The following is a 26014-nucleotide window of genomic DNA, read 5'->3' on the forward strand; positions in this document are numbered from 1 at the left end:
ATGATATTTAGGGAGGGTGAGGAAAAACAGCAGTCTAAAGATAATAAAAATGTTCAGGAAATTATGTGAACTCAAGAGAAGGTTGGTCTCCATCTGGGTTATTCTATAATCACCTCAAAGTCAGGATATCTGAGTCTAAACACATATTCTCGTTAAGACATCCCTCCTAGTTTATTTTCCTTTATTTCACCAATCTGCCTTCTATTGAAGCACTTTGAGAGCTCAGAAACTATCTAGTTTAACACTTTGATTTTACAGAAGAGGAAGATTAACGAGCTTGCCTAAAGTCACACAGTAAGTGGCAGGAACAGAATTTGAACCCAAGTCTTGTGACTTCAAATACTACAATGACTTCTCTCCTACTCTTTTTCCTTCTGTTTAATAGTTTTAGTCAAGGAATAGTGTTAATATTAGCATATATTGTTTAAAAGGACAGAGTTAAGGTTTCAGATTGGCAGAGTATTACAGTAGCTTGAACCATAGAAGTTATTTTTCTTAAAGGGCTGAGGGATGATAAGGGCTAAGGTTGAGATAAAAAACTATTCTATATCAAATCTTGTATATACCATAGCATTTGTTCCCTAGGATAATGTTGAAGAGATCACTTAAATTTAAAAGATCTGTTTACACATTATGCAAAATTTCATAACCAAATTTAAATGAGAAATATGCCAAACAAAAATAAAATTCTTAGAATTATGGTATTGTATTAACAAGGTTGTATATATCCCTGTTTCTTAATCTATGTTTTAAAACCCTATATGGGGTCTTGTAACTGAATGTGGAGGTCACAAAATCATGATTTGTTATCAGTAAACTTCAACTTTAAAGACTAGCAATCCTAGTCATTTATTAAAGTGTATCACATGATTTTTCTGAAGTTAATCTGTTTTAATGTGAAACTGCATCACAATTCAAATTACACTTAAGATTGTATGGTATCAATTAAAATCAATCATCAATACCATCTAGATTCAATATAATGAACCAAATATTACTAGACTGGATCAATATTTAGTGTCAATTCACAGTACAGTATCTCATTGTTTGTCATTCTGTCTTAGAATTTCACATTTGTGTTGTAGTTTTAACAAATAGCTTTCAGAGGGAATCACAATTTAGGTACAAACTTATTTCCAACTATACTATAATAAATATCCAATTATTATAGCCTGTTTCTTCCTCAAGTATGAAAATATCAAAACTAATCTGGTTATGTTCCAGAGTTCAAAGATTGGCACCCACAGCTCTGATATGAAATAAAGCAAAACAATCGACTATTCACTCTAAGAATTCTATTAAAATAGTTTAAAGGACTGTTGGAAAATAGGCAATTTTATAGGCAACTATGCTTTGGGTGACATGCATTATACCTAGACACAGTCCATTTTCACTTTCAGAACATTGTTTAGAACGACTCCTGTCAGACCCTTTGCAATTTATCTTAAGAATGTTCCCAAAGCCATTCTACTCTTTTGTAGAATAGACAACTCTAGAATATAGACAATTCTGACACAGAAGGCTTTGTTTTTAGAAAGTGTAATCCTATAATGGCAAACCATTAATTCAAATAGTTTTTTGAAACTTAGTTTCCTTCTCCTTTCAAATGGTTACTTCTCATGAATGAGTAAATAAGAATTGTAGAAACTGAAAGGCAAGAATGGCTTTGACTTTTTAACACTTCGAATATAATTTTTTCCATTCTCATCAGGTCAAAAGTTGAATTTACACTGACTATTTGGAACATTTCTTTCTTCTTCTGTTGATTTCACACACAGAAGCAACTTAATACTACACGTCTAGGCTAGACAGAAATCTGTTCAGCAAATTCAAAGCTAAAGGAAAATGTCAAAGGTAAAATACTGAGGCTTAAAAGGTCTTTCATTTTGAAGTTTCTCAGTCTTGCAGTCACCCAAAGGTCATGATTATGTGCAAAGTCAATCAGGCTCAGGCTACCAACCCTTGTTGACATCTGTATTACTATTCCAACAGAACAACATCCAGTTGGTTGCAGCAGGTTCTGAATTTTAGTTATTACTCTATTCCCTCACCTCTGTCCCCTACCTCAAGATCTGTCCTCACCTCAATCCAAAGCGATTAATTTAAATAACATGAAAAGTACATGGGAGAAAGGAAAGGGTGGGACAAAAGAGATGGTAAAGGGCAGCAGTAGTAAAAGCTTCTTAAAACAGGTCTTCATGTTGCCAATTGCTCTATATTTAAAATTTTCTTCACACTGTTCCCAAGGGAATTTCCTGATGACGAAGAGGGATCACAAAACTTCGGTTCTCAGTCAGAGGTTTCTATTCCTTATTAAAGTAATACTAATACTAAAGTAAAACTCTTAAGTTTGGCATCTCAGATCCTTCACAATCCAATTCTCACTTATTTTTCAGCTTCACTGTACTTCACTTCCAATCATGGAATCTCTTTTCACTCAAACCAAATTGCTGGCCTTACACCAATATCCTCCTGCCTGTTCTCATCTCCTGTGCAAATTGACCCTCACTGTCAAAGAAGGAATGGTCTCCCCTCATGTTTTCAAGCACTGAAACAAATATCTTTTTTTCAAAGGTCATTTTCTCTACAAAACCATTCCTAATCCTCCCAGCACCAAGTACTCTTTTCCATCTCTCAAACCTCACTGTCTGACCTCATATTTGTTCTTCAGATTACATTTGTTGTTCATGTAGTCATTCCATTCCCACTTCCCACTCTTAAAACTAGATGTTGTTAATTTTTTTCTGGGTCCTCAGAATGTTTAGTATTAGTTTATTGCATATAACAAGTGTCTGAGGAATGATGTGAATTGAAAGAGATTCCTGAAGACTGCTATGTGGATTCTGCACACGTATATTGTATCTAGGATCTACTGCAACATATCTAATATATATAGGACTGCTTGCCATCTGGGGGAGGCGATGGAGGGAGGGAGGGGAAAAGTTGGAACAGAAGTGAATGCAAGGAATAATGTTGTAAAAAATTACCCAGGCATGGGTTCTGTCAATAAAAAGTTATAATTATTAAAAAAAAAAAAAAAAAAGACCGCTAAGTGATCTCATTTCATTCATTCGTCATTCTCCCAAATGGATGACTGTGTTTTTCAAAAGGCCCTAATTCCTCAACTCTCATTCTGGGATTTACAGCCAGGATTTCTATATCTTACTCTTAGTAGGTATTTCCTTTTTGGAAAAGAAAAATTCCCTGCTGAGGATAAATATACTGAGTGACAGGTGTAATCTATTCAGAATCCTCATATTATTATGCAATGTTACACTGAGAAAATAAAAATGAATATTCTTTCTGAATTAATCACAATATGTTTTACTTCAGTTAAACTATAGAAATTTGTTTTCCCCAACAAGCCTTATTTAAAATTAAAGTCATAAAAACATTTTAACAATTGAACTCTAAGTTGCATGTTATAATACATACTTGTGAAATACGAAGCTGACATGCTGCTAATTCTTTTTCATTTTCTTCCATTTTTTTGTTGCTTTCTGCTTGGGTGCTTTCTAATTGTTTGCAGCGTTTTACCATTGTTTTCACTTCTGATTTCATTTTACTAATGTATAGTCTTGCAACAGTGAATTCTTCATCTATCATGCCAGTTCCTTCAGGTTGCTGAGAAGAAAAAGTAAATTCATGTGAACATTGCTGTAATAAAATATTTTAGTGGGAAGATTAGAATCTAAAATGTAGTCAATAAAGTTAATATTTGCAAAAATCTGTGTGACATTTAAACTTAAATCTGTTCATATCTGGGTTCAGTTTATTTCTTTCAACTTTTGCTTTCAAAGCTTGCATCAAAGAATTCTAACTTGTGGGTTGATTGCTAAATTTTTTTTAGAAAAGGTAGAGACAGGAGTTGGGGGGCAGCTAGGTGGCGCAGTGGATAGAGTACCAGTTCTAAAGTCAGGAGGACTTGAGTTCAAATTTGACCTCAGACACTTAACACTTCCTAGCTGTATGACCCTGGGCAAGTCACTTAACCCCAACTGCCTCAGCAAAAAAAAAAGAGAGAGACAGGAGTTGGTACGTTTGTTGTGGAATATATTGCAAATTGTTGAATAATCCAAATATATACATTTCCATATATGTGTGTACACACATGCATACATGTACACACACACATATAACAGAATTTTTTCATTCTGTCATTATAAATTTTCTCAAAGGAAACTAATAGTATTATCAGGATGTAAAGGTCTATGAAGTCTGACATTAAAAAAGGGCCCTCATATTTGAAAAGGTAGGGAATTATTGACAAACTATATCCTGCTTGAATTTTCCTTTCACTACTGTAAAAAATGTTATATAGGATATGAATACAGGTTAAGAAAAAGATCTGACATTAGTTCTGCCTTTTATATATATTTTTTCCATGAGTAAATTTTTCAATAACTAGTCATTTTAGCTACAATAACATCCTAAGACAATAAATAATAATAAGAGGAAGTTTAGGCTGCTGTGAGTATACCACTAAATATATTTTTAAAAAACTATATCTAAGCCACATCACTTAATTTTTGTAAGAAGAATATAGTGCAAAGCTCAGATGAAGGCTCAATAAATGTCTACTAAAATAGCAAAAATCATTATGTCAGGTTGTCTTAATTGAGTTAATTTTTGTGTCCCAAGCACCAAACCCCAGCTCAAAACTGGAAAACTGTACCAGATAGTGTTTTAACTTATCACAAATCAGATTTTCTTGTCATATTAATGAACTTTTGATTGATTCTAATATTAAAAGGATTTTTAGATCATATTACTTTTGGTATACTTTGGTATATAACTCTTTAACAACCGACATCAACTCATGTACTCAAGACTGGGGGGGAGAGGGGAAAGGGGAAGGAGTTTACTTTGAAGCAAACACTCTCTTAAATACATATAATTGAGAAGTTCTTAACTCCCAAGGGGCCTTTGGATAGATTTGAATGTCTGCAACCTTAGATGGGAGAAAAAAAAATCTTTATTTCACTTTAATTGGTTGATTTTTAAATATATTTTATTTTATGCATTTAAAACATGATTCTTGTGACAAAACCCCTGGTTAAGAGAGACATATGCTGATTAAAATCAGTAGCCTTGATTTGGATTTAGAAAAAAATATTAATTTTTCTATGCTTTTGGAGCTGCTTTTTTACTCCTGAATATTTGCTTTTCTTTGTTCAGTCATTATTTACTAAGCACCACCATTATCTGTAGAAAAATCACAGGGCCTGTTCTAGAAAAGTTTACAACCTAGTAGAGTCTAATAAACAAGCCTGCTATCTGGGGATCAGATCCTCAAGATCCTTTACAGCTGTAAAATATATGACTTTTTAACAACAATATATGACTCTAGAGAGCATTTTTATTTTTTTTATGGATGATAACACAAGGCTCTCAAGGTGAGGACCACGGATTTGAGTCCAATGGTGGGTATTTACATTGGGGAGCAATAGAAAAAAATACTGATTTGGAGACAAGAGGCCCTAGGATCTAATCCTGGCTTGACATTTATTTGCCAGCACAGTGCAGTGGAAAGGGCAGTGGCAGCTGAGCCTGAGGAACTGGGTCTAAATATCCAACTGAGAATTGTGACCTTAGGAAAGGCTTTCCACCACCCGAGACTCGGAGTCTTCATGGAAAAAAAAAAAGGGAGGTGGCTGCAGAGATTTCTGCTGCTTCCTCCTTCTCTGTGTTTATGAACCAATCTGGGGTTGTTTTTTTTTAATCTATAAAATGAGGGGTTTATGCTAGTTATTAAACTTCTCTCTAAATACTATGATCACAACAATGGCCAAAGCATTAAACAGGAACTGTGAAAATCCACTCCAAATCTGCTCAGAGGGGTGCCTGTGGAGTGGGTAAATTTAAGGGTCACTAGGATCCAAGGCTGAACCCCAGCTGACCTTTAGTGGCTGACCGCATGTCCTTTCCCTGGCCCAAAGGCTCCTCAGCCACATCTCTCATGTGACTGATTGGGCCTTCTGCTTTAGGAGCCAGAGAATCCTGTGTTGAGATTAAAGATTCCTGGTATATTCACTTACCTGTGGGGCATATTCAAGACTACACATCAGATCAGTCACATCTGGTTTTATGTCTGAAATCTGTGTGATTTTTGGCGAGTCAATGGGACTCATAATTTTTTCAAGTAATCTTTTCAACACATATTTTAACTTAAAATATGACATTTGTTAATAATGAAAATCTGACGTCTCAAATTTACAAATCTTAGTCAACAGTAAGTATTTTCTAAATCATGGTCTTCAACATTGTTTTATACTCTCCAGGAAGATTTCTACAATCTCTGAAATTCTACCTCTAATCATAAATAGGTCAAAACTTTCAGGTTGTTAAAAAGGGAAAAATAATGCTAGCCAAGTAAATACTGATTGGCAATCTCTTTTCCTTTGAATTTGCCTGGGACTTCCATCTCATTAGTCCCCTCTGAATACAGAGGCAAGGCCATGAGCTCCAGGATCTCTTTAAGAAAGGGGCTCAACGAATGTTTGTGGCAGCCTTCTTTGTAGTGGCCAGAAAATGGAAACTGAGTAGATGCCCATCAATTGGAGAATGGCTGAATAAACTGTGGTATATGAATATTATGGAATATTATTGTTCTGTAAGAAATGACCAGCAGAATGATTTCAGAAAGGCCTAGAGAGACTTACATGAACTGATATTGAGTGAAATGAGCAGGGCCAGGAGATCCTTATATACTTCAACAACAATACTATATGATGATCAATTCTGATGGACCTGGCCATCCTCAGCAATGAGATGAACCAAATCAGTTCCAATGGAGCAGTAATGAACTGAACCAGCTACACCCAGCGAAAGAACTCTGGGAGATGACTAAGAACCATTACATTGAATTCCCAATTCCTATATTCTTGCCTGCCTGCATTTTGTATTTCCTTCAAGGCTAATTGTACAATATTTCAGAGTCTGATTCTTTTTGTAAAGCAAAATAACGGTTTAGTCATGTATACTTATTGTGTATCTAATTTATACTTTTAATATATTTAACATCTACTGGTCATCCTGCCATCTGAGGATGAGGTGGGGGGAAAGAGGGGAAAAATTGGAACAAAATGTTTGGCAATTGTCAATGCTATAAAATTACCCATGCATATAACTTGTAAATAAAAGGCTATTAAAAAAAAAAAAAAAGAAAGAAAGGGGCTCAGCCCAGTTTTTCTCATGCTGCTCTGGGGCTTCTCTAGACCCTCCATCATATCTCCTCACTAGGCACCTTCTTCCCTAGTTTCCTTTTCAGCTTCTTTGGAGAGGCGTCTTTCCCCATGAGATTGTGTTGTTTTTGAGGGTAAGGACTGGTTTGCTTTTATTTGTATTTCTATCCCCAGCTATGAACATGTTGCCAAACATGCAATAAGTGCTTTATATCTGTTTACTAAGTACCTTACTTAGAAGAGTGAAGGTAAATAACATGATAAGATGATCCAGTTGGGAGAAGAATAGATTGAGAAACTGAAGTGCCTCAGGGAAAAAATTAAACATCAGAATTGATGCACTCATATAACAAGCATTTATTAAGTGCCCATTTTGCCATCCTGGTCAAATTGTAATCTGGCTTTCAGATTTAAATTAACTGTCTCAGAATTTTTTGAGCAATAAAAATTTAAGAAACAAGTTAACAGAGATAAATTAATGCTTATTTTCATTCCTGTTTCTGCTAGTCTTAATAATATACTATTCACATTCCTTAATTGATAAATGGTCAAAGGATAAAGGCCATATCAGACAGTCCTAAAAAAAAATTTCAAAAAATTCAAATCTATAATTATGTGAAAAAATGCTTCAAATCATGAAGTTAGAGAAATGCAAATTAAAAAAACTCTGGGGTTCTATCTCTTACCCATCAGATTAGCAAATTTGACCCCCAGTATCTTTGCCCAGAAAGCCCCCAAAAGAGGGTCATGAAGAGTCACATACAACTGAAACAACCCAATTACAACAAGAGCAATCTAAACTCTTTCTGCAGTGAGGCAAATCTTTTCATGTGCAGAAATGAAATATCTTGTCTGTGTCTTGCACACCCACACACAGGCACATATGTATGATGAACCTAAAGTCTTAAGGTCAGAACTGTAGCAAAACTTTCGGGACATGATATAAAGCTGGCTACCCTCAACTCTTTATAGTTATGATAGGACCATCACTTTACCTTGACATCATTGTTTCCCACAGCAATTCCAATTTCTGCAAGGTCTTTCAATAAAGAAGCCATCATCTCTGTTGCTCGTTTTTTCTGATGATTTGTCATTTCCTTGAGTTTCTGAAGTTCAGCATCTATACTTGCTAGAGTTGCCTAATGAAAAAATAAGTTCAAAGATTTGTTAAAATAATTTAATAACTTAGTAATTCAAATGAAAAGCAGCATGGTACGATGGAAAATGTTGGTCCTAGAATCAAGAAGGCTTGGGTTCATGTCTTGCCTAGGACAGATCCTTATTGTGTTATGGTGGGAATATTACTTAATTCTTCAGTACATGAAGCAACTCTCTGTAAGACTATAAACTGTAAAGTAGCTGCCTACCTGTACTGGTGGATAAAGTTCTGTAAAACCCCACCCCAAAGAATATTGCCCATCTATTTTGTACAAATAGAACAGTTTAAAAATGTACGTAGCCACCATACAAAATAAAATATGCTAATGGTGGGAATTTATATCATTTTTTCCATTTTCAATACTCTACAGAAATTCCACCTATTTAGGAAATCATAATGAAAATAGTAAACAATAGATCAACAAATATTTGTTGTGTATGTAACAAAAAATATTTAAAATATGCACATAGAATATTTTGAAAATAAATGGTTTATTGGTTAAATGCTAATAAAATGAAATCAACATGATGTAGTTATGAAAAGTTACAATATCAATAACTAGGATAAATAATCTATTGAAGTTGTAAATTAAATAAAATTCTCATCATTATTGTATTGTTTAATCTCTTAGTAATATAATCAGTTTGCTAGTTTACTATCATCTGTCACACTGAAAAATAGAATCTAATTTTTAAAACAAATTCCCTTCCCAAAAGAAGATTAAAGAATAATCATTTTAACAGTATTTAATTATACATGGACATCATGGGGGAATATAATGGTAACCTTAATACATCTTTTTGTGGTTGTTTTCATTGCCAACAATGGAAAAATAAAAAACAAGAAAATTTTAGTATAAAGTAAGAACTAGTGATTGAAAGCTTAGGACAATGAGCATCATTGTACAATCCAAAAGTAAGAAATTTAAGTAACTGCCAAGTAAGAACTATTAAAGACAGAAACGTATTAAATCATTAAAAAAGGAGGGCATGAGTGGTTTCTTACCGATTTCTGATTCAATTCATCGCTAAGTAACTCATACTCCTTGGCTTTGTCTTCAACTTCCTGAGACTTCTGATCATAGTTAACTGCAAGTTCCTCCAGAGCTTGTAGCACCTCTTTTACTTCTTCTTTGGAGGCGTCATTTTCTGCCTGAAGGCGATTCAGTTCAGCCTGCATATTATCTTGGTCCCTTCTTGTAGATGCTAGTAGCTATAAAGAAAATCATATGTGGTCATTTCCACCAAAGTATTAACACAAGAAAAGGCTAAATATACTATGTTTCAATTCTAATCTCCTACATATATCTGTTCTTGAGCACAAGCATACAGTACAGAGATGGGAATCCTGGTAATTTATTAATTATCACACCCTTCACTGATCTTTAAATTCTCATTTTCATTTATTAAACATATGACTCCACTTAGAGTTACATAGCAACCAGGAATAAAAATTAATGGATTCTAGAGGCAAGAACTCTTTCTTTAGGAATTCAGCTTTGCTTAAACATGACAATGTATTTTTAATGAGATTTAGGGTATGAGGGAAAGGGAATAAGAAAGATCTATAAAGGACTAAAAATGAGGCCTGAATTTGTATAGTTCTAATGTTAAGTACATGATAAAATTGAAACTTTATAGGGAGGTAAGCAGGTGAAATTTACCTCTTCTTGATCCAACATTTGTGTCTTCAATTTTTCTACCAACTGGCTCTGCTGATTAATTTCTTCATCCTGTAATTTTTTAAAAAATCAGTTTTTAAAAAGTCTCAAAAATTTGTTGTAATCTTGGTTAGTTGATAGCTATAAAATAATTAAGCACACATATAAAATGTAAACAGAAAAATAACTTTCTGAAATTTCAAATTAAAAAGTACAAGCAAATTCTTATTTTTACATACTAAAAACAAATGTTTTTGTCATATAGAAAAACATGCTAGGTCAGAGACACTTCTCCAAATTCCAAACAATTCAATTTTGTTTCTTGAGAAAAATAAAATGTTACTATTTTTTTTTTGAAGTAGCCACTGCTACAATAAATGTATAATTTATTATACTACAAAGAAACAGATGAATGAATTTTTTTTAACCAAAGCCTTTTCTTAAAATATTTTAAATGACCATAATTACTGTTATTAAGATAACAATTTAAAACACTTTGTAAATGTTGATTCATTTAATCCTGACAATAATCCTGTGAGATAGATATGACCAGAACTATACCCCTATTTTAACAGTGAGGAAAACTGAGGTTAGGAGAAGTCAAGTGACTTGCTCATTATCATATTACTAGTAAGTGTCAGAAACAGGACTTGAATGTAGATTTTACAAAGTCCAAGCTATAATTGAAAAATAATGAATACCAAATTTAGTTTTATAAAATTTACTGAAATGTCACAGTAAATTTATATTATGGAAACATTTCAAATTGAGGCTACACACAATAAACACATAACTATTTCCTCATTTCTTATTTTTCACTTTCACTGCTTCCACCCGATTGCTTTCCCTCTACAGCACATTTAAAAACTATTTTTAACATTACCAACAGTCCACAATGTCTTCATGCTTTCCTGACATCCTCCAGTCCTATTGGGTGTTACATTTTAGCTCTCTTAAATAGTGTCCCTGTTTCTTATCTTCTTTCTCACTGCTCTTAAACTTATACTCCTTAAAAGATATTTAACCACATTACTACTTTATGCAGATATCTTCAGCTGTTCTTTATTGCCATTAAAATAAAATATAATTCAAATCCTCAACATGGTATAGCTAAAGGCCTCTTTAATATAACTCCTTTTTCTCATTACAACCACAGTTTATATTATTCCATTTTTTGCCTTCTTCATCCTACTCAAATGGGTCTGCTCTCTACACACGACTGTTCATCCCCTTCCTTAGAGGCCTCTGCATATGTGGAATCCCATGTCTGGAAGGCACCCCAGGTAAATTCTTATCAACTTCCTGGAATTCCTGCTTCCTTTAAAGTCTAACTGAGACTGCATTTTCCACATGAATCCTTTCTTAATTCCCACCATTATTAATTTTCTCTCCGTCCTGAAATAGATATGTTGTACTTACTTACTTGTGGAAGATATTATCTGCTTCTTCTCACCCTTTCCATTGAAATGTAAGCTTCTCAAGGGGAGATACTTATGTTTGTATCTGTATATTCAGCAGCTACATACAGTTCCTAACACTTAATAGTAACTTAATATATTTTCCCTGAACTTAGTGAAATTATCCGACCAACATGGTTTTAGAACTAGTGATATAATAAATTTGCACAATGGTATAATGCAAACCCACACATGTTACAAAATCACACATCTGCCATAGATGTAAACAAAAGCAAAGAAATTTAAGTTAAATGAGGTTATTAGGATATCCAAATGAAAACAATCTGTTAAGAGGTAAATGATATGCACAAATTAATTTTGAATAAGAACAATTTCTACCTTATCATCAAGCTGTTTGTACAATTTAGCAATTTCTTCTTCACACTTTCTTCTTTCAGCATCAGTAAAGTTTCCTGTAACTCCAATTGTGGCTGCTGGTTTATCATTGATGACAGTAATATCTTTATCCACTGCAAAGGCTTCTAAGTTGGCTTTCTCTTTGTCAAACTGTTCATCAACTGGCACAGTCTCCCCTTAAAGAAGACATAGAAATGACTATTTAATAAAAGTAAACATGTTCAAAAGTGAACTCATTAATCTTCCCCTATACACCTCCTTTTCTATGTTTGTCATAGTTGAATTATACTTGTCTTTTGTATCTAATCAGTCACCAAAACCAGATAATTTTCCTTTGAAAAATCTCTTTTCAGTTTCACTATTAACACCTTAATCTGGGCTCTCATCACTTCACATGGAATATTGTAAGAGTTTCCTAGTAGGTCTTCCAACTCCATCTATTCTGATAATGCTGACAAGCTAAGCCATCACCCTATTCACCCACACTGTCCCTTGCCTTCACACCAAGTCATAAAGGTTTTCAAGGCACTTCACAATCTACCATTAACCTTGACTCTGCATTTCCATTATTTCTAACATGCCTTAGTCAAATTTGGAGATGTGCCCTGCAAATAAATTATACTTGTTCCTTATTCTCTTTTCTCATATTGCTCTTCTACCAAAAAAAAAAATGGCCTTCTGTATGCATTCCTATCTATCTATCTATCCTGTTCACTGTTTAAAACAATAGTTCTTTCAGTTTCCCTAATTATTCTAATAGCTGCTTTTTCTTTTGAAATCCTATAGCACTTTAGTATATATCATACAATTTAGTCTTTAAGCTTATAAATACAGATTCTACTTTTCAATGCTTTTATATCCACCAAAAACAATACCGGTCACATAGATACTGAATACCTATTAAATAACTGAAATCATCTGCCTAAATATTGAAAAAAATGTAAATATACAAAAACCCAGTATCACTCATGGAAATTTAGTCATGCTACTATATAACTATAAATCAAATAGTGTATTAACTGTTAAAGACATTTTCCTGACACTGCTGTAGTGGTGATTAGTTCTATAAGTACGAAATATGTCCTTTCATATTATTTAATCTTGTAAATATAAAATTTTCTTTTTAATCAACTACCTATACCTACTCCTGGAAATTCTAGACCCCTGTTCGTTTTTGGTTTTTAACCTATTAATTATTATCTTACTACTAAAAAGTAAAATAGAGAAATGACCACCATATCCTAAAGTTACCCTAGTTAAAACCAGATAGGCCAAGTATTGATATGGTTATGAAAAAGTAAATAAAGTCACATAATTCAGAATTTAAACTTGATATTTAGCAGAATTCTGATACCTTTTTTACTTCCTTTTGCTTCAATTATTTTGGGTCATTTTTTAGAGAACATAACTAAATGATAAGTTTATGAGAACATGTAACATTTTCTTCTTAAATACCAAATCATTTTCAAAGTTGTTTAAATGGCAATTACTTTGGTTTTGATTTTAATTTACCTTAATATTGGATTCCCCAATATTTTAAACAACTATTCTATAATTATGGGCTCACCAGCATGAAAATGTGATAGCTTAATTTCATTACCATTGCGCCATCGATTGAGTTCATTTTCTAGCCACTGAATGGTGTTACGTAATGTCTTGTTTTTTTCTTTTTCCTTTTCATATTTTTTCTTCCATTGTTCTGCAGTTAGCTCCACGTTAACACAAACTGTATTCTTTATTGTCTTGGCTCTAATAAAATTGGAAAAAATTAAACAGGAATGAAACTAGTTATTTTCAAATATGGCTACTTTCTAAATAATTCTATAACTAAGTAATAAAATGTGTATACAACTTAGTTAAATACATTTTAGCATGAATACAAGAAAGCTATTTACTCAAACAAAAAGGGACTACTTTAATGTATATTTAAGATATGATAGTGGGCAGCTTTTGTAAACTGTGAACAGTTCTTAATGGGAAAGGGAAAGGGGGTGGGGTTTACAATTTTTTTATACTACCTACAAAGCTGACCTTAAACTATTTTAAGGCTAATGACAAATATTATGATCTGACTCTTTTATAGTCACTATGAATTTAAAATATTCCTGATCCAAGGGCATATAACAGCAGCTCAAAATTAACAACTTGTCAGAATTATATTGATTTTATTTTATAATATGATCCAAATTTTTATTTGTCAATCCTTGCAAAATTATATTTTCTTTCCTTAATTATAATTTTAACCTAACTTTCAAAAGAACTGGGTGAAATAAAATATTGAATTAACCAAATCTGGAGCATCTGTTGTTTTAAATATAAAATATGGATGCTGCCAATAGATATCAATTATATAAAGGTGTGTGTATTTCCACATATTTTTCATATATGTATATGTGTATGTATATCAGTTAACTTGAATTATATTTACTTTTAGGAAAAAACCTATATAGCAAGATTTTATAGGGGCTTTAAGGAAATAAATATAAAAAAGTTTAAACTTCATTCAAATATTTATTAAGATTATAAATTGAATTTTAAATAACTAACCTTTGACCAAACAGGAGTGTAGATTTTGTTTCAGATTCATTATATGATGAGGGAGAACAACAAATAACAATTGTGGTTCTGCAGTTGCCACCTAATGAATCTTGTAGGATTCTTGTCATTTTACTGTCTCGATACGGAACATATGTCTACCAAAAACAAACAAACAAACAAACAAAAAAAGTGTGTTCATATGGCTTTTAAATATTCAGGATCATTTTTTATAAAGTTCTGAGATAAAGCAAATGAGGTACAAAATTCACTATATAGTAAGACTGTGTTGAATATTTTTTCAATATGTCCATTTAATGTCAATTCCCTAATTTAAAGAACAGGAACAAGATATGTTGTTTAACTTTACTAATGCTCTAAAATGAAAATTCAAAACTGGTAACAATTTCATTCATTCTATAAATATTTGAGCACTGTTACACAGGGCACAGTATCTTCTGATATAATTTATAATATTAGAAAAAAGTTTCTATGTACATATCTAAGATTAGCTTAAAAATTTTTTTTCTCAACAGTATTTTATTTTTCTAATTACATGTAAAGATAGTTTCAACATTCACTTTTGCAAGATTTTGAGTTCCAAAATTTTTTTCTTTCTCCTTTACCTCCCTCTTCCTCATATCAGAAAGCAATCTGATACAGGTTGTATATGTGCAATTATTTCAGGCATATTTCTATATGAGGCATGTTGTGAAAGAAAAATCAGAACAAAAAGGGAAAACCAAGAGAACGAAAAAGCAAACATCAACAAAAAGGTGAAACTAGTGAGCTTCCATCCACATTCGGTCTCCATAGTTCTCTCTTTGAATATGGATAGTATTTTCCATCTCAGGTCTACTGGAATTGTCCTGGATTATCATTTTGTTAAGAACCAAGTCCATCATAGTTGATCACCATACAATCTAGCTGATACTGTGTACAGTATTCTCTTGGTTCTGCTCTCTTCACTTAGCATCAGTTAATGTAAGTCTTCCCAGACTTTTCTGAAATCAGCCTGCCTTACATTCATATACCATAATTTATTCAGCTATTCCCCAACTGACAGGCATTCATTCAATTTCTAATTTCTTGCCATTACAAAATTTAATTTCTAAATTTAAAAAAGGACAACAGCAGTCCATGATACTTACGCTACTTTCAGCCAAAGCAGAAATGACATTTCCAAGAGCAGACAGAGACTTGTTGATGTTTTTAGCTTCATCCAGCACAGCACCTTCAGCCCCAGTTTTACTAACCTATATGTATAATTAAAAAAAAAAAAATTAAAGCACAAGAAACTTCAAGTTAAAAATTATGCTCTTTAAAGATGCTGCTATCTGAGAAAAACAGTGTGACACATCATATAGAGGCAGGCTTTGAAACCAGGAAAACATAATTATTCTGAAACATAATCATAGGGTTGTTTTTTTAGTAGTCCTATCTGACCCTTCATGATTCTCATCTGGGGTTTTCTTGACAGACATTGAAGTGGTTTGTCATTCTTTCTTCAGCTCATTTATTTGACAGATGAAGAAATTGAGGCAAACTGGATTAAGTGACTTGCCTATGGTCATACAGCATGTAAATGTCTAAGACCACATTTGAACTCAGGTCTTACTGACTTTATCCACTACTCCAGCCAGCAAAAGCATTTAATCTCTTAGCGTTTCATATAAATCTCTAAGAATCTACCAATCTATTTTTCTTTTAGTTTTTAGTGAGAGTTTCTCAATATTTTTGAAATCATAGCTCACTCCCACCCCCAAACCCATTATTATTCACTCCCAGCAAAGTCTTTATTATTTACTAGTGACACCATAGTTACCTTGATATTTTTTATATAGTTCACTTTTGAAAAAGATTATCTGGGAGGAAAGGATAGTGCAGGGCTGGCAGACACTGTTACTAATATAATAATTCTTTGCCCCTTTTAAACATATTTGTATTATAATTATTACTATATTCATTCTGTCTCTTCACTACAAGGTTCAAGAGGAAAGGGACTATATCTTACATAAGGATTGGAAATCCTTTACATCCTACTCTGCTCATAGTTAGTGATGAAATGGTTACTGACATAGTGGCAGTACTTTATAGTACAGAAGGAATACTTAAGTATAAATATTTTAAAATTTTTATCATTCTGTTCTTTTATTGCAACCTTGAGCTCTGCATGTAAATCTACTGTTGTTTTCTTCTTTCAATATGTTACATTTGTTGCTTTTAATATAGGAAATTACAAATTCGGGAGAAAAGTGATAATATCTAATTTACTTGTGCTAAATAAGGTTGAGGGACATAGAGTACAATAGCCAGAAAATGCTATCTAAAATGATTTTTTCCTTTAAAAATGAAATATTTAGATAATTATTTCAAACGAACAGTGCCTTGAATAAAGTTTAGATCATCTTGACAGAGAAGAAGATAATCCTAATTTCATTAAGGTTAATCACACAGGGAGACATGACAGAGATACATAATTATAATACATATAGATACATGATAAATGTACCAGAGAGGCACAAAATCAAATGATGTATTAAGAATGAGAAGAGAAAAGCTATTATTCTAAGAATGGGTGAGATCCCATTTTATACATGGGAAACTAAGGCTCAGAGAACTTAAAACTGCTTACTAGGGGTCATCTGGATGTATTTATTAGTCAAGACTGTATTTTGATTCCTATTCCAAGAAAACTCTTTCCATTGCACTAAGAACTAAGATAAGTGGCCTGGACAAATAACTAGAATATTCCAAGCACCAAAAACTGAAAGCTAGGTCTCTAGAGGCCCTTTAGTTGAAAACTATCTTATTTTATAGATGAGAAAACTGAGTCCTATATGTAAATGCACTTAATCTCCCAAGGTCATATAGCTCTAAGTGGAAAGGCAAAGATTTAACCCCAGGGCCTCAGATTTGAATTTCCAGTGCATTCTCCATATACTCCACCATTACTTTTCTATGTCAGAGGCAAGTTTTGAATCCAAATATCTGTAATTCTAACTCCAGCACTTTCTGTGCCATGCTATATGGCTGAAAACAGATCATCCTTCTCTTAAAAGGTTAATAATCCAATTATTAAAAAAAGTAAAAAGTAGCAATCTGTGCAAGACAGCAGACCCAGATTCTACTCCCCAAATTTTCACTAGCTATCTCTATGAATTCTAATAAACCACATCTCTGAATCTTATTTTCCTTAGATTTTGATTTCTAAAAATACTCCTATTTACACTGCTATGTATACTTTAACTTTAAATTAAATTAACTAGGTGATTTAACAATATAAACTAAAATAAGATGAGCTATCAATATTGGCTTGAGTTTTTAGGGATATTTTTATGTCAGAAACAGGACCTGAAATCATATTTAAAAAATGTATAGACTTTGAGTAAGGAAAAGCAAGGAAAATAAAAACAAATCCAAAGAGGCAAGAATGTCCATGAAAAGTACTGATGACAATGAAAAGAGAAGCCTAGCTTTAAAAGGGTTAATAAAGTTGGACAGGCAAAGGAAACAAGGTAATGTAGATGCTCTGAAGATAAAACAATTCTCTAAACATTCAAATGTTAAGTATAACTAAAATCTCATCTACTTTTCAACAAACTATCAATAGATATTTTTGAAGTACTTAATATGTAAACAGTCTACTCACATATATGATATCAAACAGAACTTAGTCAACTAGAATATAACCTGAACATATCTACACTGAAAACATTACCAAATATTCTGATCAAGTGTCTGATTATAAATAAGGGTATGGAATATTACAGAATCATGTCCTCCTTACAATTCAGTTGTACCAGTTGATTACACTATCAAATTAATCATGTCATGACCAATGTCAATTGCTTATAGGGGCTCAACTATAGACTATATATTATTTTACATATTTCCCCAAAAAAGATTTAATAAGGTACACAAAATACTACATAAGAACAAGCAATTCAGGTATGTGTGTTTGTACCTAGAGAAATATTTTTTAAAAAGAAAAAAAGTTACCTTTTCACTACCAGCCAAATCTACCAGATAAAGTTTCCCACTCAGTTTCTGTTCTGTTTGAGTATTTTCTTGTTTTACATTAATAAGAAAGATACTGTGACTTCTAGAGCTATGTTCATTCATATCTATAATGAAAACACATTAAAAGAATTGTATGAATTAGTAATTTTCTTTTGTCAATAATTTAAAATGGCATATTTTACGTTGAAAACACAGTTATCAACTGGATTTGTTTTTAAAATTCAAATATTCTACTTACTTGTAACTGCTACATGTCTGTTAGATTTTCCTTCGTCTATGGTATCCATAACCTCATCTGGACTACATACAAAACGCTCTGTGCAACCCTTGAAAATAATTTTTAAAGTACTAAAATTATTTTCACATCATTACATGCTTTTTCTCTTAAAAAAAAAATCATTCTGTAAATCTTATACATACCTTTACGTAGGGAACTCTGTTTTTGTCCTCATGAACAGAAAGATTGGTCTTTGAAACTGAAATGGGAAAACATTGCTTGTCAGATGATAACTAATGTCCTCTAAAATGTAACATTAGCTAAGAAACTGCTATTATATAATTTTTCTCCCTCTGAGCAGTATGACAAAAAGACAAGAACCACTATTTTAGAAATACCTTCCCGAGCATTTGGAGGTGGGGGTGGGAGGAGAGAAATCAAAGACTACCCCATCATCACTGACCAAAGAGATTTAAACAATTAATACTCAAAATTTTAGATATAGTTAAATGTATGCTTCTCATTATATTATCAAAAGACACACAACTGTTAATTACCAGAATAATTTTAAAATGTCATCTTCTGTAATTTAATATACGCTAACTAAATGCTTTTCCAGCTATAGGAAAAAAGAAAATTTTCAGGTTCCTTCAGACAAAACACAGATTACTACTATTATTCCAGGAGAGATAATAAATGGGGAAGAATACAACTTACCATCCAAAAGGTCCCTTATTTTATCCAAATATATTTCAAAATATGATACCTAAAGGAAAAACAGAAATTAAAAAAGGAAAAGAAAATAAATTATCACTAAAATTCCTCAATACATGTTATCAATCTATTCACAGAGGAAGTAAAAAGATAATAGTTTTGTCTTTTTTCTTTCTTTCTTTTTTTATTCCATCTTTTAAAAAGGATCAGATTTTTCCACTTGAAAAAATTGAGAATCACCTAATCCAACCTTCTCACTTTTACAGTTGAAAATAAGGATAAAAATTTACAAAAGTTTAAATAATTACCCAGGATGATACTAGATTTGCCCCAATAGTGTGTTAAGCATCTGCAGATAAATAGTTTGCATGTGGTATAGACTGTTTCTCAATAGACTAAGAACATCAAGGTCTACAGTGCAGAGTTATAAACAGCTCCAAAGACCTGTGCGAGCAGGGCTAATTGATATGTCTCTTGTATGGAAGTGTTTATTCTTTCCCATGTATACTGATGGCTGAATTATCACCTAGGTGTCTATAGACAATATGATATATGGTTATTCATGCATTTGCTTTTTATTAAGTAATAGTAACATAATGTTGAAGAGTTAATGGTGACTGTTCGATATTATAAAAATGGGAGTCCTACCAGTGGGGCTCAGGAGCTATGGCAATGAAGATATAGGTGTAGATTTTGCACTTTCCTGGCTAGGACCTTGAGAGAGTTTAATTCAGCTTATGAAAATGGTTTGTAACCCAACCCAGAAAATGGGTTTGGGAACCACCCCATCCAGGACAAAGACAAAACTGAAAAAATAGTTGCCCCCAAATAGCTGACATTCTTACAGCTCTAACCAGAGGCACAATGGAAGTTGCAATCCATTCAAGGTAAGTGAGATATCACCCTGGCCTCCCAGAATCTCATTACTTGATTAAGCACAAGGCACGTACACAAATAATTTTAGTAGATAAGTACAAAGTAAGTCTAAAGCAATGAAGCTGACTTTTCCGAAAACTTAACAACTATAAAGCAGACAATTACTTAGATACATTTTAAATGTCATCATCCTAAAAGCTGAATAAAAATAAATCTCTCAAGAGTTTACCTTAATGTGGAACTCCAAATTTTCATCCATAGAGTAAATATAATTAAAAATATCTTGTACTATTCTTGGAATAATACCCATTCCATCTGGATCATGGAGTTTACCCTGAATGGAACAATAAAAAACATTAGACTTTTTAATGAATTATACACATTTAATGTAAGCAATATAACAATCTATAAGCAAATCCCTTACAACTAAAATGAATCAACAGTGAATAGGAAAGATAGAATAAATTAAAATATTAAATATGGCCAGATGATTAAAAAATAATTTCTAGACTACATGGCATACATGTATCAAAATATATCAAATCATCACCATGATTCCAAGTATGAACATTATCTTTTACCAGGATACTTTTGGGATCATATTCTAATAATTAAGCTTGAATTATTCCAGTTCATTGGAATACTACACATATCTAAAAATGGAAATTCCTTATTTAGAAAAATCTTTTTTCTTTCTCTAGTTCAATTCAAATATTAGAAATGCCTAATCTGATTTTCACTGGTAACTTTTGCTGTTAAAGTAATCGCCCAAACCAAGTGCTCAACATAAATTGTTTTCTAAACCAGAAGTGGATTGTGCTCAGACCCCAGGTTCAGAATGGCATGGACGATTGAGGCAACCTATTGATTAAAGAGGTGACTTTGACTTCCTCCCTGCCCCCCAAAAAAGAGTTAAGCAAACAAAAAACTCCTACTACATTTCATTTTGAACTTTTAGCATATAAGCATTTTATATGCTCAAAAAAGTTGCTAAGAACTACAGCAGATGCTTGATATAAATTAGTGACAAGTGTGCCACTTGGATAGGATCTTAGGGTATTTAGGGTCCAACAGGATCAATTTTTATTCTTAATTTAATGTCTAAACTATACCGAAGGACAATCAAGTTCTAGAAAAGAAGGTTATTGAATTCCATACTTTGCTGCTATACCACAGGCAGATCTACAAATTCTCACTATTTTGTGGCTATAATGACATCACTAATAAAATAAAACTTTAATAATTCTAAATATATTACCTTCGGAAGAGAAAGTAGTAAAATGTCCAAAATAATAGTTAAAATTTTTTTACTATCAACAGAAAAAACACACTAATGACTTTGCTAGGCTACTCAAAAAAGAAGAAGAAAACTTGTTTTACAATTTGTTACCTCCATTGTATGTGTCTTCCCAGAGGATGTCTGTCCATATGCAAATATTGTACCATTATATCCCTCAAGTACATCTATAAGAAATTAAATAACAACAAAAAAGGATTTATATGCTAGGAAATTTCCCTTCCTATGCAAAATTCAGAGAATTGCTTTTAAGTGTTGCAAGAAAATGTCATCTATTCTTGATTATCAACACAAGAAACCTTTCAAATAATTAAAATACTTAAGAGAACCATCTAAATTCTTATAAATCCAGCAAAATAACCTAGTGAGAAAACAAGTTAATTTTTCTTTAGATGAGTTGATATGTAACAAAGTCTTTCTAAAATTCTATATAAGAGTTATAAACTTATCGAAATGTAAACTTAATCCTCACAACATATAAAGAAGGATCTTTAATTTGAGTGTGGAGAAGTTCTTTTGTCAGAGCAGAATAAAATTTATCTAAGATTTAGTAAATAAATCCTAGGGAGTTATCTGATGCATACATAGCTTAAGTGATTTGCCCAGGTTCACAGAGATGGTAAATGTCGGAACTGGGATTGGATCCAAGATCTATTTTCTTGTCAGAAACTGATAAAATTTGTTTTTTTTTCTTTTTTTACATGAAAGATGGAAGCAGAATGTTTGGCTCATTTAATAAATGTTCAATCTCAGTCTAGCACACTATTCACTGTTTCAATACTTCTACTAAGAAAGAATAAAACCAAACTACTATAAGACCTAGAAATAACCAAATATGAAATATGATGGCTAATGCTCAAATAGGTATTATAAATTGTTAGAACCTACAAACAGAAATAAGTTTATCTTACAAAATTCTCATATTGTTATTCTTTTATTATACACCTAGGAAATGGGAATTTCATAAATCTTTTTTGTCCTGGCTTCAACTCTAGAATAAAATCATGAATCAGACAACATTCTATGAAATTCCCTGTACCTAAATTATTCTTTATAATATTCAATTATTTTAAAATTCTCTCAATGTATTTTATAAAACACAAACTTATCTCATACATGTAGACAAATCTGTTTCCTTCTTCTCTGATAATCTTGAATCACTGGCTGGCTTAGGTTTTTAAGTTGAAACCATCTAAATGATCAAGATAGTCACCCAGTCACTAAGGTTTAATCATGTAAGTAAGCCTGTAAATCTTGGAGCCATCTTTAGCTGCTTCCAAATTCTGTCAGTTCCACCTGGGCAATATCTCCCATCAGTCCCACTGCCCCCCAATTCCCATTATAACAACCATTGTTCAGGGTCTCTTATCTTCTTGATAATAGTGTCTTAACCAATTCAATTAAATTCAACAGGCATTTATTAAACACCCACAAAGTGCTAGGTCCTGGGAGATATAGCTATAAAAATGAGACAATTGCTGCCCTCGAGGGAAGCAACATGTTCACAAGTAAATAAAGGACACACACAGTATTTTGGGGGTAGGGGATCACTCACAACTAGGGGAAGTCAGGAAAGGTCTCTTGAAAAGGGTGGTACTAAAGCTGGACCTGAGGAGGAAGAACATTCTAGGTATTGGAGATAGAATGTGCAATGGAGGTGGGAAATACTCTCCAGTTCAGAGAACACCATCCACCTTGGTGATAAAGGGAACTATGTTTTATATCCTTAAGAGGCAGTCTGGAGCCAGAATGTGAAATGATTAAGTACCAGACAAAGTACCAGACATGATTCTAAAAGCAAAGGGAAGATAATGAGATTTCTTGATCAGGATACATAAAGCCAAGAAACAAAAAAAGACTGTCCTTAAAGAGAACTCTACTTCTACAACAGCTTAATGAAGCTCTTGTATCTGGTCTGGGAGCATGCTGATCACTGTATAACAACTGGATCTTTATGGGAAAAATGTACCCATGACACAGTTTAATCTTAATCTGCACTTGTAACATTTTTTCTATTGCTTTCTTAAATCTAGTAAATCAAAAAAACCACAAATGAGGCCACTTCCTGCGCCTTCCATCAACTCATTATCAAGTTCGGTTTGAATCAAACTTCCTTGCTTCTCCAAGTTTTCCGGCAAAGATAAGCCATCAATTTTAGTTCTTTTTGCTGGAGATGCACCTTCTTTGTCAGGGGCATCAAAAATCTCTTTTCCTTTATGTTTATGGTTTTTGTCCTTGTCCTCTTCTGAAGAATGTTCATCTTTCTTATGTGTATTCTTCCTTTTTTGTTGACTGTGCTTATTTTGAGATTGGCCCTTCTCTGATATTTCTCCATTTTCTTCATTTATGTCCTTTTCAGAATTATCTGCATCTTCCATCTTGGAGTCAAACTTTGAGGCCTTGAAGCAGTAGCATACAATTGCCTTGCTATTTTAAGTTTAATTGTCAGTGATCGGAATGCTAATAAATGCTGAGAAACATACGGGCTGGCACAAGGAGTTGGATGGTCCTCCTCCCCATGGTGGCCATTTTGAACTTCCCAACTCCTTTGTGGCAGCCCACTTTCTGGAGTATAAATGTTCACAGTAAAAAAGTAACCATCAGTTCTGGCCAACATGAGCTGGCATCAACACACCCCTGCTCTTGTCTTTGCTTCCCAAGATTCTTCCTTCACCTGACTTCCATATCTATCCTCGGCTCAAAATTCCTCACTGATCTCCTATTGAATATAATTTTTAAAAAATTATTTTCAGTTCCAAATTCTCTCTCTTCCTCTAACTTCTCCTTCTTTACCCATTGAGAAAGCAAGAAATAAGATAACTATTATATGTATGAACTTATGCAAAACATTTCCACATTAACCATGTTGTGGGGAAAAAAAGAAAGAATAAAGAAAGAAAAATACACTTCTTTCTACTCCACCAGGGTCTTATCTGAATACGAAGAACATTTTACATCTTGAATCCTTCGGAATTTCAGGGGTCATTGTATTGATCAGAGCTACTAAGTCTTTCTCAGTTGATTGTCTTTACAATACTGCTACTATTGTACAGATTATCATGCTAGTTTTGCTTACTTCAATTTGCATCAGTTCTTATCATTTTTCCCAAATTTTTCTGAAGTCATCATTTTCCTAATTTCTTGCAGCACAATAATATTTTATCCCATTTATATATAATACACAGTATGTGTGTCTATGTTATGAAAAAAACAAACAAACAAACCTTGTTCAGCCATTCCCCAATTGTTGGTATTCTCTCAGTTTCCGATTCTTTGTCACCACAGTAAGACCAGACATAAACATTTTTGTGCCTTTGGGTTTTTTTCCTTTGATGTCCTTAGGGAATAGATCTAGTAGTAGTTGGGTGAAAGGTATAGTTGTATAGCTCTTTAGGAATAATTCCAAATTGTACTCCAGAATGGTTGGACATGTCTGTTACTTCACCCATAAGTGCATTAAGTGTCTCTATTTTTTCATATCTCCTTATTTTCCTTTTCTATCAACTTAGCCAATCTAATGGGTATGAGATGATATCTCATGAGTTATTTTAATTCACATTTCTCTAATTATTTGTGATTTAGAACATGTTTTCAAAGTTCCCCCATATCCTTTCACAATTTATCAAAGGGGTCTACTGAATATAATAATAAAGTCCAAACTTCTTAGTTTAGCATCTAAGTCATTTTACAACCTGGTACTCCCATAATTCAATAAAAAATATGAAACATTTATCATTTGAGAGATCATATTAAGCCCTGGGGAAGATGCAAATTTTAGATAAGACACATTCCTTGTCCTAAAAGTCACATTTAATGGGAAAAGGGGGAGTATATATGACACAAATATAAAGGTAATGCCACAATCTATGTTGGAAAGGGGTAGAACAAAATGCTAGATAAGATTTAAGGTCCAAAGTCACCTCTAATCAGGGGAAGAAACAAAGTTTCATGAAACCTTTTCTTATTTCATTCTATTTGAACCACATTCTAGCCAAACTGGAATAGCTACCATCCCAAAGATGTTTTAAGCCCTTCCCCACATTGTTGTTTTTCTTCATATTACTCAATGTACCTGGAAATCCCTTACCATTACACAGGCCTTTTAAAATTCAAGGTCCAATTCTGCTATGAAGCCATCACTGATCCTTGCACTTGGAAATATGTCCTTCTAACTATCTCGGACTATACTCCTCTCATGTTATCATTATGTTATAGTTCATCCTAGTTACTGCATGGTTATAATATAATGTTGCATAGTTGTATGTGTGTCATAGTCTACCAGAAAGCTTATAAACTCCAGGAAGGCATCTTTTTATTTCCCTTAATGAAAAAATGAACTTAAAAGAAGCCAGTGTTGCTATACAGGAATCTATGTTATGTGGTGGTATTCTGTTGTTTTTCAGCTGCGTCCCACTCTCTGTGACCTTATTTTGCAGTTTTCTTGACAGACATACTGGAGCAGTTTGTCATTTCTTCTCCAGCTCATTTTATAGATGAGGAAAGTGAGGCAAACAGGATTAAGTGACTTGCCCAGG

General features: G+C 32.9%; 1 protein-coding gene across 1 annotated transcript in view; it reads right to left on the minus strand.

The window, feature by feature from the left end:
• Positions 1-26014, minus strand: part of KIF5B (kinesin family member 5B) — a 63070-nt gene that overhangs the window by 16704 nt on the left and 20352 nt on the right. The window contains exons 3-16 of the mRNA XM_052000202.1: positions 21573-21646; positions 20412-20516; positions 19310-19358; positions 18796-18851; positions 18614-18701; positions 18355-18479; positions 15504-15608; positions 14365-14510; positions 13418-13566; positions 11800-11993; positions 10007-10075; positions 9349-9555; positions 8180-8323; positions 3436-3624 (exon numbers count right to left, since the gene is read on the minus strand). Of these exons, the coding sequence (XP_051856162.1) occupies positions 3436-3624; positions 8180-8323; positions 9349-9555; positions 10007-10075; positions 11800-11993; positions 13418-13566; positions 14365-14510; positions 15504-15608; positions 18355-18479; positions 18614-18701; positions 18796-18851; positions 19310-19358; positions 20412-20516; positions 21573-21646 (1700 nt within the window). The remainder of the gene's footprint in view (positions 1-3435; positions 3625-8179; positions 8324-9348; positions 9556-10006; positions 10076-11799; positions 11994-13417; positions 13567-14364; positions 14511-15503; positions 15609-18354; positions 18480-18613; positions 18702-18795; positions 18852-19309; positions 19359-20411; positions 20517-21572; positions 21647-26014) is intronic.

This window comes from Antechinus flavipes, chromosome 5, assembly GCF_016432865.1.
Source record: "Antechinus flavipes isolate AdamAnt ecotype Samford, QLD, Australia chromosome 5, AdamAnt_v2, whole genome shotgun sequence".
Lineage (NCBI taxonomy): Eukaryota > Metazoa > Chordata > Mammalia > Dasyuromorphia > Dasyuridae > Antechinus > Antechinus flavipes.